A 13,629-nucleotide genomic window follows, 5' to 3' on the forward strand; every position below is an offset into this window, starting at 1 on the left:
TTTATTTGCCTATTGCTTCCATTTGTCAAGCTGTAAAACATGCTGAGTGAATTGTGGTGAGGCTTGATGTCCAAAATGTCTGTGTTCTCCCACAGAGGCAGAAGAAACTCTCTGTATTGCTGAACTGCATCCATCATTGCACACCTGGTTCTCCTTACATGCAAAATATTACTGGTGCTAATAGAAGGTGACATTTAGAAAGTATTTCCACATGAAGCACTGTGTGGAAATTCATTTTTACTGTTAAGAAAAAAACTCACGTAGGCACTTACCAAGAAGTTGTTAGTACATTGGCAGTCATGACAAAGAAGAACGGTGATAAGCTAGCAGTGATAACCTGCAAAATTGAAAGAAAAAGAAGCAAACCTTGTGATCTTGTGATATCACGAATGAAAAATGAAATACTTTTGCTGAAGCAACGTGCAGTCACATTTTTTCTTTTTTATTTTTATTTTTTTTTCTTTGTTGTCTGTCTTAACCATTACATTTAGTACCTAAAATAGATTGTCAGTGGACAGGAGAAACTCAACGACTTTGCTAAACATGGAGCTTCTACTTCAGCCCAACCTCCCTCCCCGATATAAGTGGGAGATAGCAGGAAGTAGATTCAGAGAATCATAGAATTGTTTAGGTCGGAAAAGACCTTTAACATCCTTGATTCTATCCATTAACCTTGTACTGCCAAGTCCACCTCTGAACCATGTCCCTAAGCACCACATCTTTTAAACACCTCCAGGGATGGTGACTCAACCACTTCCCTGGGCTGCCTGTTCCAATGCCTGACAACCCTTTCTGTGAAGACATTTTTCCAAATACTCATTTTAAACCTCCCCTAGTGCAACTTGAGGCCACTTCTCTTGTCCTATCGTTTGTTACTTGGGAAAAGAGACAGACACCCATGTTAACCTTTCAGATCAATCCATGAAGCAGAAGAAGTCCCAACAGACAGGGATACAAGAGCTGCCCAGCTAGGTTGGGGCAGGAACCTGCCTGTGGGGTATTGCTGGAAAAGCACATGCAAAAGATGCTGCTTGTTAGGCTGGAAAGAATGGAGAAAATGGTACGATGGTTATGTGTCGCAGTTCAGTTTTCACTCCTACAGAACCCAGACAGGGAACCAGAGCAGAAGGTCCCTTATCACACACCCCAGCTGCCCTGGGCTGGAAACCTCCTGGCTTTTATTTGCCCACAGCAGGCTGGGAGAGCACTCAGATCCCAGGCTCAAAACCCCTCATATTTCTGAGAAGAATGAGAGCTTTAAATGTGTTCGTGGGCGCAGAAAAGCCAAAGAAAAGGAACAGGGTACGGCATAAAGAAAAACAATGCAACTTCAGTGGATTTATATCACAAATACCATTACACCAAGGTGTTCTAGGCAGAGAAGCTGTGGGCAAACAACTTTATATTTTCACTATACTGATCCTAAAACCAGCAAGTTCCCGACATACGATTTGTAGCAGTTCCCTGCCTCAGCAGCTACGGAGCTACAACATCTGCATCCTGTGCGCAGTTTGGGACATTTTGTTGCCAGATGGATAATGTAAAATGGAAAGAGTTCAGAGAACAGTGACAGAGCCATTAGATGGAGGGATTGATTTTTCAGTCAACAGTTAGGATAAGCAATGCCTGTGGGAAAGGAAAACTTGGTAGTGATTTACAAATACTTGGGAAACACAAGCACTGAGGAATGAGAGGCACTTTTTAGGATAACACAAAATTGCCCAAGGAAAAGGATGAAATTAAGAAACAAAACATTTAAACAATTATCAGCTAAGATTTCCTAATCATTGTTTGTCTAGTTGACTCCCAGGGGTGACAGCAGAAACTTCATTCGTTAATCTATTACTTGTTAAAACACTACTACATGTGCAGTAGGGAAGCAAATGGCATTTTAGAGTAGACTCTGTGCACCACAGCTTGCACCAACCATTTGATAGTCAATACCCGCCACATTTGTTAAAGCTGCATTTTAAAAGGCAGGGTTCTGAATCTGCCTGGAGCATGATCAGTGCAGGATCACGAGCAGCAGCGGATGAAAAAGAGCTGGTTGTCCCCTACTTCTCCAGCCCCACTCTAATAAGTTAGCCGGAGCGGGGACAATTAAGCAGAGCCAGTATTGAGACCCCACAGTGGCAGGAAGCACCACACAGGAGTGGTGGTGCTTAATGGGGACTACACAGTGAGCATCTCCTCTGGCCTGTTAGGGGTTGTTCTCTAATTTAGGGAGACTGAGGCATTCAGATGTTTTTTTAATTCCTAGATATTACCATAAGTCACGCCCTGACTGTTCTGGATTTGCCTATAGCAGAGGCACCTTTTACAGGGAAAGGCGCAGGAGATGGACTTCATCCAGGAAGGATGCCATGAAACTGCAGATCCACTCCATTCCTCCACAGCAGTCATATTGCTGGTATCCACACAACCACAGACCTCCTGATATGAACTATTAATCCATCTGACTTAAGTATTTGCACATGGCCTGCCAGAGCAATGTACAACAGGGACAATACTGTAAAGCCCAAAGCTAACAGAAAAAGCGAGCTCCCACTCCAGGGGAAAATCAAAGGTATGCATCAGCTCTACCTCTATAGACTCGGATGTATACATACCAGCACACATATCACTACATAGGTGCACCCAAAAGAGACTGACAGGGGAGAAGGAATAGTCACAAATTGAAAGTTATTCTTCAAAACTCAAGAAGATGATATTACAACTGTCCACATTCAGGTCACACCTTGGCCTGTCTCATAGCAGTTTGCAGCCATTGAGAGCTGACACCTACAGCAAATATTGGAAGTTAAGTACTCAGGAGCTGAATCTTTCCAGCACTTCACCCAAATACAGCTCCTAAGCTAAGCTGGATATCTGTCAGTTCAAATGCATCACTCTAAAGTACATCCACGTCTTCTTCCAGCAGGTGGGATTCTCCTCTCACACACCTTGCAGCAGCTGTGCTGACCTACAAGGAACTATTTCTCTTTTACATCAGCATGAATCAACTGCATCAGTAGAATCAACTGCACTAAGGTTATCTTAGGCTAATACTAACTTATTACATTAAAAGGTACAATATTCATTACTGAGCATGTAAACAGGAACTAATGAAGGATAGCAGCTGTGGTATCTACAGATCATTCTTTTCTTTAAGCTGTCCTCCTGAAAGAAACTGAACGTGCTGTATTTGAGAAGTGACACAAGTTAAAGTTGTGTCACCCACTCCCTTGTAGAGTCTTGTTTATCAGAAACTTGAGAAGAGGCCAACAGCAGAGAAACAGGCATTTAAGAACTCTCCCAAAACAGGCCTTATCAAAAACAATACACCATTCTACTGCGACCATCCCAAACCTCTGCAAAAATGCAGGCTGTAGCCTCTTGGGCTATTACAGCAGAACACTGTTGTATTTTTGAAAAATTATGTAAGAGTCTCTCAGTGCCAAAGAGAAACAAAATGTGGGTTGGAAGAGCACATGAAGTAAGCGTGTGAAAGAAAAAAAAAACAACAAAGCAAAAACAAAGCAAAAGGAAAACACATTGCTAAAACATCCAGCTTTGATTATATATCTAAAAGAGGAGCACATTTAAAAATAGAAAACAAGTTTTCAGGGAAGCTAACCGTATTATTTGTTCCAGGGGAAGAATCTTAAGTCTAAGGACATAGTTCAGAAGGTAATTTTCCTTCAAGTACATTTCAGCATTTTCCAAAGTGTTTTAAGTGCCTATTTCGTTCAAAAAAACCCACCCACATGGATGTTCTGAATGTCCTTTAAAAAACCAAACAAAACAAAACAACAATCACAAAACCATAACATGCTAAGTGCAGTAATCTTTCTTTACTTCAAAGGTCACCGTTCAGATGCTTCAGGAAAAGGAATGAGCTTGCAAGACAAAAGACAGCAAGTAAAAGGACAAACTAAAGTTAATGATTTCTAAACATATTTTGGTGCTGAATCTGTAAAACTAGGAGGTGGAAAGGAAAATTTTAATTAGCTATAACCACCGTATTTTGAACAGAGGTCCCCAAGATTTTGCCATACAGTCACTAATTCTACCAAATGATACAAACTGGATGGTTGAACCCCAACAATTTTAGAAACAGGAATAGCTCTATGGAGTCTGCCTACCTACTTGCTTAAAGGAACTGTAACCAGGCAGTACTGCAAAAGCTGTTCTTAAAAACATTCATACCGTGAACATTTCTGCAAAATTCTGACAAAGCTTTCAGTGATTAGGAAAAATAATCCAAGTGTAGCATCATTTAACAAAACATTTCCATGCGAGTTGAGATCATTCCTGAGAAGTAATTTCAAACCCTTCTTTGCACAATAAAAAAGGAAAAAAGATTGTTTATTAAAATAAATAACTCTAAATATCACGTGTCACTCCATCGTACTGTGGAAACAAGATCCATCTAAAGGAACATTTTATTAACACACATTTGCCTTGATCTCAACTATTTCTATAGTTCAAATCACTGAATTATTTACAAGTAATTTTATAAATGAACAAAAATCCCAGCATTTCAGAATGTGCTTGTTATCTCAGTCAAAACCAGTTCTAGCTCTTTACAATGTGTATCAGCACTGAAGGAAATATCCTTGCAACAGATATTTACCTGAGATGAGGTCTCTGTGTATGAGGAGAATGGGCTGATTTCCTCCACTGCTGGAGGACACAACTTGCAGAAATTCATCAGCCCAGCCAACCTACTCTAGATGAAATGGCTTATATGGTAATGGAGATAGCCTGCATGAGCTAGGACTGCAGATCCCACCAAGAAGAAGAAAATTAGAACAGCATCAGCACTGGGAGAACGCTGCAGGACTGCCGGAACAAAGATTAGGCCTGAATAGTTAGATAATGAAACAGAACAGATGGGACTTCTTTAAGTCGCTGCTCTAGAACAAGGAACAAACAAGCACCTGGAAAGAAAACAGAGGCCAACCCAACCCTGTGGCTGGATTGTGCCAGAGAGAAGGGTCTTAGAATGGCACAGAAAGAATCACAGAATGTCCTGAGTTGGAAGGGACCCACAAGGATCATCGAGTCCAACTCCTGTCCTGAACAGGACAACCCCACAGTTCACACCATGTGTCTGAGGGTGTTGTCCAGTCTCTTCTTGAACACTGTCAGGCTTGGGGCCGTGACACCTCCCTGGGGAGCCTGTTCCAGTGCTCCACCACCCTCTGGGTGAAGAATCTTTTCCTAATGTCCAGCCTGAACCTCCCCTGGCACATCTTCCTGCCATTGCCTCAAGTTCTGTTGCTGGTCACCAGAGAGAAGAGATCAGTGCTTGCCCTTCCTCTTCCCACCCCTGTGAGGAAGCTGTAGACCATGATAAGATCTCCCCTCAGTCTCCTCCAAGCTCCTCCAGCAGCCCTTCTACAAGTTTGCACCAGAAGTGGGGTTAGACCCACCTAGAAAGGGTGGGACAGCAGAGAAATACAGACTCCTCTGTCACCTTACAACCCAAGTCCCTAAAGACAGAAACAAAGCTTGTGAGATCCCTGCTACATTTTCTGAATAAGAGCAACATATTTCGAGGAGATTCAGTGACAGGAAAGACCTATTGTAAACATTGAAACAGAAACAGATGAGGCTGAACTCATTGTACCTAATGACCACAGATATCCAAGAGTTCTAGGGTTTGTGCATGAGAGAAACCATGGCCAAAAATAACTCGTCAGAAGTTGGTAAGGCATGAACTACAGTGAAGCTTTAAGGAGGGATCACAAGGAATCAAATAGGAAGAAAGAAATTGCTGTTTCCTCAGTGGTGAAACACCTATCTGAAAGTCTGAGCTTTGGGTATGGTATACCACAGCCTGGCAAAGCAGGGGGACATGGGCCTCCAGAGAATTAACCCACAAGAAGTGGGACAGTCAGAGGTTTCAGACTCCTTCTTGGTTAGAAAAGATTCCCAGATTCAGTTCCCCACATAAAAAAAGAGTGAAAACCTCAGGAATTCTCACCATTCTGGGAACCAAAGACAGGCCCGGATGCCATGTAACACCCCACACACCACCTACATTGTCATTTGTATTTAACAATATGCTCTGAAGGACAACACAGTGCCCAATTTCAGGATCCAAAGAGAAGAAGGGAGTCAGTTCCACAGGTCCAGAGTTTGCTCCTTTTCAAGCTGAATTACTGGCAACAAGAACAACAATGGCACTGGTGAAATGCTGGGTAACGGACTAAGACTCACCATGCATAAATATCCTAATATACGGAAGAACCTGTTGCACAGCAGGGACAAATCCAGCACATAAAATCACCCTTGCACAGCCAAAAGGAGGCATAGGAAAGAACATGCTCTCATACATCTGCATTTGTAAATTGGCTTTAGTGATTCATGAGCAGAGGGAGGCACTACTACCAACTAGACTTAAAGAGTTCCCAAGGAACTTTGACAGACCACAACACAACTCATGACGTGAATGATCCCCTCCTTTCTCCTAATCACATTATTGGCAGACAGGAAAAAATGTTCAGAAGGGAAAGCCAAATTTATTTCCGAAAAAAATCTTTTTAAAAAAATTAGAAATATATTTATAAATTAATTCAGAATTAGAAGATAATTAGATTTTATAGATAACGAAATAAAAATTAAAGACTGCTTGGAGTATTTGGAGGACCTTGAGTACAGGCAAGATCACTGCTGAGCCAGTTTCTCTATTAGAGCTATTTCTTGACCACATAACATCAGAAAATTCTGGTAAGTCTGACATGTGGCTTGAAGACAGGAGGTGGCAATGGCATCCTAAAGGTTCCAGGTACTTGGCAAAGCAGAAACTTGGATCCTGGGAGATACAGAAATGGGGGACTTGGCATTCTTTGCTGCCTTGCCTTCTCCACCAACCAGCTGTGGTTACCCCATAGCCTCTACAGTGTCAATTCTCAATCAGTTCAAACCAGCCAGCACTGATTAGATAAATGTGTCATTCTTGACCAAGCTATCATTGCTTCCTTCCATCTCTGACTTTCCATCATTTTAGAGAAAGATTTTCAAGCTGCAGGAGCTGGCTGTAGATTTTGAATATCTACCACTTCTGAGGTGTTCAGGAACATGTTGTCTACATAGTCAAGAACACGGATGAGGACATTTTCAAAATTTAGATTCTGATTTAATCTTCCTATCTGGCATGGAAAGATATGGGGGATTCAGTTCAGACATGACGGTGATTTGTTAATATTACAACTATACTGGTACATACTATATAAAAAGTATGGTTCCTCTGATTCACTGTAAAACTGCTAGAATGTTAAACGTCATAGTTCTTGCTGTAAGTGAACACAGAATACTTTACAAAGTTTTCCTTAATTTGTGTACACAGAGCCAATCCTTGTAACCTCAGTTCCTCAAACTGCCAAAACTTTTGTCCTTACAAGAATGTGCATTTTTTCCAAAGACAGTGTTTTGAAACGGCTCATCAAGTTCACTCACTGTTCAAAATAAATTGTTCTATTTATCATCAGGTCATCTTCTCAAAACATAAGGAAAAAGCTTCTGATGACACAACCTTTGTTTTCATTCTACTGGTGGAATTAAAGCAATGTCAAGCTTTTTATAGATATAATATTTGTTTTCTCCCTCTTCTGCATGTTTTAACCAGCTGCTAAGATAATAATCAAACATCATCAGGGCAATGGATCACTGTTAGTGCCACTCAAAACAGCTACATCAAGGTAATCCAGTACTACCAGAAATTACAGCTGGCAAACATCAGGAACAACACATACTCTTCTGTTTCTTGAGGGAGGGCCACTGAAATAATTCCCCAGATTTCAGAGTTACGTCTCTTTTGTATACATGTCTACTTGGGAATAAGCATATGTACGTATGTGCACACAAAATGTTATGTCAGGTATGGAGATCTAGCAAAAATGAAACAAAAATCTTCAGGACAGGAAAAAAAAGGGCATTGATTCTTTAAATGCCATCTTCTGTATTCATTAATTCACAAGAATTTACTAAGCTATTAACACCATTCCTCCTTGTTTACACACATTTTTCATCCCAGCTGGACTACAAGCCATTGCTATCCAGTTCTCCTCCACTGAGCTACATCCAACGTTAAGGCAACCAAACATTGCCAGATGGGTAACTTCTCAGCACCTCAGCAAGAATATTTTGATTAACAGAGATCCAGAAGATACAGAAACAGAAGAATAAGGCACTAATTGGGACAGCCAAATACATGGAAGGAACACCAAGGGACCCGGATCTCTCCTGTCTAAACCCTGACTAAAGCGGCCCAGCATGTACTGACAAGCCTTTCTGAAAAAGCCCAAACTTGAGAGGAGATCTTCATAGACCAGGTGTTGACTGTTTCACAAACTGCAGAAAGTCGGCAATGAACAACGAGAGGCATCAATGACCACCAATAAGCTCACCAGTTGTGGACAGAAGGCTAGAACAGGCACTGGACACGTTCCATAAGTGGGCATAAAAAATCTCTGCTGAAGATGACAAAGATGGGAACATTCTTCCTCACAAGAAAGAAGACTAGAACTGAAGTCAAATACAACCAGCCTGCTTGTGAATGGGACAGGGGAAAACAATCAAATATAAAGAAAACATGGAGAAAAAATGAATATACTATTTTTCTCCCACAGTTGTCAGTCAAAATAGAGCACTGCAGATATTGTGCACAGAAGATCTTCCCAGTCCTGCACAGTACCTGAATGAACACAGCCTGCAGAACCAGACCAAAATCAAACAAGCATTAACTGTTTACCTGCAGGTCAGCTTTGGGGGAATCTACCACAGAAATAAAAGCTTACCTGGAAGCTTTCAAATGCAATTTAGATCATTTCTAGAAGCTTGAAGCCTCCTTGAAGGCTCATCTTTAAAGTGACACAGCCAATCTCTTGTTAAAAGACATACAGCAAATTGGGGAAAAATTCCTCCAACCAACTCTTCTGCAAAGCCTCCTTCCCCTAGATATTGATTCAGGTGTATTAATCAACACATCAAAATGACCTGTGAGAGTTTGTTCTGTGAGAGCCTGTTGTTACCAATCCAAAGGCAAGACAAAATATGCTGCTTAACCTAATGGCTTCAGCTGATAATACAGCCCCCTGAAGGAGCAGTACCAATAAATCCACCGACAAGGAAGATTTAAAGCAAAGACACAGTTTTTTCCAAGGAAAAGTAATGAAGCTTTAGCCTTGAACCACCAAAATAATGGCTTTTTCCAAAGGAAAAATCAATGCCATGAACCTGCCTGAGAAGGTGAGCAGCCCAAACAAAGGAAAGAAACAATCTTAAGTTAAATATATTGGAAAACAGGGGAAAACCAAACAGGCTTTGCTCTCAGTTCTGCTCATTAAAACTAACTTGAGCCCAGCTACTGCATTACCCCCACAGCCTGAGCAAAGTGCAGACATGCCCTAAGGGTTTTTGTTCCCTGACAGACATAACTGGAGACTGTCAGTCTATGAATTCAGCAGACGGTGCAATGGGTTTGTGCATTATAGCATATTTAGGTGCACATTGCTCACAGGTGGACTCTGCTCGGCTCTCCTGAAGGAAACAAAGCTTTTAACCCTCCCTGACACACACCCATGACCAAGAGGTGCACAGGCCTTAAAGGGTATTACTTAAAGGACGGCCTGGTGATGCTGGCACCATGGCAACAGTGGCACCATGGCAACGGTGATAGAGTCAGTGACTTCATCATCCATACAGCTTTGATCCAGCCACACAGAAGTTTTACCAGCTTCTGTAAATTTCTTTGAGTTCCTTTATTTCATATTTGCCTAAATGCCTGCACAGATGTCCAGCTTCTCTAAAGCACATTTTTTCTCAAAGGAGGCTGGGTCACTCTCTTCTGTCCTTTTCTTATACTTTATTTTTCTTTATTTTGTTGAGCATTATTAAAACAATAATGGTAAATTCCAGGGGTTCTTTAAGAATGCAATTAGTTCCGTGTATTGTGACTCAAAAGCAGCCAGTACTTAAACATGCCCTGGCAGTCAAATACTTAAGCGTAATGGTAAAACTTAGTTCTAGTGTAAATGAATCTATCTGGTTTTCATAGCAGTTAATTTCTGATCCATCTTACAATCAGCTACATGTCGCATTTAAAAAATAAAACATATTTAAAAGAGAGGGCGAGGGTGGATCAAATGGCAAACACAATCAGCAACCTGCTCTCTAAAATGTTTTCGGAACAGCAGCAGTATAAATGCTCACCTCCAGCAAAATAGCCAGACATTTTTAAGGTGGGTTTTTTCACCTTACTGATACACAAAACAATAATCTCTGTATCACAGAGGAACATTCCGATATATCAGCTTTTCAACTGCTATAAGAAATTAAATTTCTTAATTATCCCTAGTATGCATTTAGAGGGCAGATAATCCTCTGCATTTCTATGCCTAGATACCCATATGCAGTTCCAGTGTTTAGGGAATTAGGTATCCCTCCTCTACTTTCCATCGCATTTATGAAGACTTTTCTCAGTGCTGTTTTTCGTATGTTCTTTTCATTTCCAGGACACCATGACTAATACAAGCAAGATACTGGTCCTGCAAGTGCAAGATTGAAGAAATAAGTGGTTGTATCAGCTCCCTTGAAGACATTCAGTATCCTGTTTTATCAGATTAACACAATGTCAAGGATTATTGTATAATCCTTTCTCATTAATATGCCACAGTAACCATTTTTTAACCCTGAGCATCATGTGAATGCCAAAAGAATTGCAGAATCGTTGCCTAACCTCTTAATTCTTTTATTCCTCATACAACAAAGGTGGCCAAGCTATTGTTCTTGCACCGTATGCATCTCATTAGCAGTCTGGCCGCAGGAGAAAATGAGCCATCAGGGGATACTGTGGTTACTGGGTCCTGCTGGAACCCAGCTGTATGCTCAGCCCCATCCTACAACGCAGAAAAGCCCATCTGCCTCTTGCCTCTGAATCACTGCTAAAGAACCCTCTGCCTTCATCTCCTTAAGCTGCGTGGCACCTTAAAGCTCTCAGCCATACAAAGATTTAATGTGTAGCTAACGGATAGCCTTTCTGACTCTGATTCTGGGCAATACCTTAATTTCTTCCTTTCTGCGCTGTATCTTTTTTTTAAATCTCACAAGGGCCATCACAGAGAAAGATACAGCAATTATTTTATGTTGCAGAGACATTTTCCAGTAGTTAAATACAGAAAGTAAAGAAGGGTATGTGGGTTACTGAGTGTAATTAACAGAATTTGCAACAGCAATTCTCTTATGAGAAACAGGATATCATGGTCATATTTATAATGATCAGACAAGACTTTTTCTTTTCAGAAAGGCCTACATTATCAATGCATAAACACATATCTATAAATGCATTCATATGTAAACACTTCTTATATATAGCATAGAAATATATAAACATACACTACTGATAAGACTGAACAATTACAAGCACATGATAACTCATTTTCCTTTCCTACAAAAAGTGAAACATATCCTGAGACTTCTAAATAAAAACAAAACTCTTTCCCCTCTGTAAAATACTAGATTGGCTTGAAAATTATGGTAGCTATTTCTTTTTGCACATCAAGTAGCCACTCCACCATACCTTCACTCAAACACAAACATCAGACTTGCTATCATCTTAAAGAGAAAGCCAAAGCAAGAAGCATTAGCCCTCCACTACTGGAGATAATGGTCAAAACATATATTTCCCCTTCCTGTGACTAATGAGACAGCTGGGGAAATGCCACCAATCTTCAGCCTGTAAAGTGTAGAGTGGTTATAGTACAGAACTCAGTTTTAACAGTGCCTCTGTTCATATGGAAATGTTGCTTTTAAATGTGACCACTGAAAACGTAATCCAGATGCTGTCACTACTCTCAGTGCTCTGGTTCTGTAACAAGGAGCTGAAGGGGAAACCCTGTGCAGTTCACGGCTGTTCTCCCCGAAGTAAGCTCTGCTGCTGTGGAAACACTATCAATCATGATTCCAACAGGTGGGTGTGCAGGCACCAGACTAACAGCATCTGTTCGGGTCAGTTCTGCGAATGAGGGGCACGATCCATGCAGCTGAAGCTTTGTCAAGCAAGGACAACAAAAGTCATTTAATGAGAAATATGAGAAGGCTTCTTTTGGTGAAATAACTTTATTTTTATTTGTCTTTGCCAATAAGTGCTTTGTCCATTCTTGCTGTTACAAGATTGACTGTTGATGCATGTATATTTGACCAAAAGCTGAAATATGTTAGCATTTCCAGGTTATACCAAACTTAAGCCCCATCAGCTCCTGTTTCCTGTAAATGCTACATACATTATAATGCTTCACTGTACTTCTACTGTTTCAGCCTGTCGAGAAGTCTCTTTTCCTTACATGCTGCCCCATTACTGCAAAGGCCTTAAACTGCTGCTGCCATTTAATCTCTTCCCTGATACCTCTGAGCTCAGAAGCTGACGGGACAATGTGATTTACCATCCTGTTCTTATTTTATGCATTACTAAATATTTGTGTCATGGAGTAGGCATTGCAACAGCAACAACAACAGCAGTGAAGTGTTTTACCTATTAGGATCACAGACACCAACTGGAGTGGACCAAGGGTTTGTTTAATCAAGTACTGGCTGATGGCAGAGAATTCAGGTGAATTTATGATCCTCCCCTAATGCAGCAAGTCTGCAGTCAATGTTGCACATCAGAGAAAAGGAAGGATTTGCATCTTCACCTTAGTTGATACTAAACTTGTACACCGTGGCACGCAGTATATTAATCTTTCTATTTCTGTCCTAGAAAGATTTCTATATAATGTCTGCTTCTGCTGAAATTACTAGTGACTCAGTCACTAAAACCTTTCAAACAGATCTGACTCTGTAAAAAATATACACCTCTCTTTACTTTTACTCAGCCAATTGTCTCAGCATTATCTTCTGTTGGAAGCCCTGAATTTTACTGGTCAGTAATATGGTATACTGTGTTAAAGAATTATTTTTTCTGATTTGAAAAGTATTGCTTCTCAGAGTTGGGGAGCAGCCAGCTGTTCTAACACTCTGCTGCTGTAAAACACACTTCATCTTATGTTAAGCTCAGCAAGAGCTTTTGGCATCCTAAGTCACTCTTTACCTCATCTAACCCTGATGAGATCGTGAAATTGAGATTACCACGAAGAGACAGAGAAGGCTGATAACCCAGATAAGAGGACGATGCTTTTCATTGTCACACTTAAGCGGCAAATTTAACAGGCAAGCTGACAGTTTGCTACATATATCTGGCACAAAAGGAACTGGCTCTTTGGGAAGGCCTGAGCTCAGCATCTGCCTATGTCTGTCTTCCTCCCAAGGGTTAGATGCCAGCGGGTGGGCCAGTAGCCAGATCTGGCAGGAACTGTTACTATAACTGCCCTGCAGTATCAGGACCTCTGCCTAAAGGCGGGAGAGGAGGCAATTCCAAAGTCCTCACAGTTGGACCATGACCTTCCACAGCACTGTCTCAGTGGTGGCTCAGCTGGCATCCAGGAGAAAAAAGAAAAGCTGTTTCCAGCAGGCAGAGTGTAAAGTTCCTGGCAGCTGGGGTCCATGAAGTAAAGGAAAATTGTCTTGAGTTTCCTTAGAGGCAGAATCTATTTGCACAGCGGTGGAAGACAATATTTTTAAGAATAGACCACTTAGTGGCTGTGATAA

General features: G+C 41.1%; 1 protein-coding gene across 7 annotated transcripts in view; it reads right to left on the reverse strand.

Moving 5' to 3' along the window:
• The window catches only part of TMEM241 (transmembrane protein 241), an 88,212-nt gene that overhangs the window by 34,221 nt on the left and 40,362 nt on the right, over positions 1–13,629 (reverse strand). For all 7 annotated transcript variants that reach the window (XR_010470504.1, XM_065053323.1, XM_065053321.1 and 4 more), the window contains one exon: positions 273–337. Coding sequence is in view for 6 of the 7 variants with exons in the window: in XM_065053323.1 (XP_064909395.1) it covers positions 273–337 (65 nt within the window). In the remaining variant the exon portion in view is untranslated. The remainder of the gene's footprint in view (positions 1–272; positions 338–13,629) is intronic.

The sequence above is a fragment of the Columba livia genome, chromosome 2 (assembly GCF_036013475.1).
Source record: "Columba livia isolate bColLiv1 breed racing homer chromosome 2, bColLiv1.pat.W.v2, whole genome shotgun sequence".
Classification (NCBI taxonomy): Eukaryota; Metazoa; Chordata; class Aves; order Columbiformes; family Columbidae; genus Columba; species Columba livia.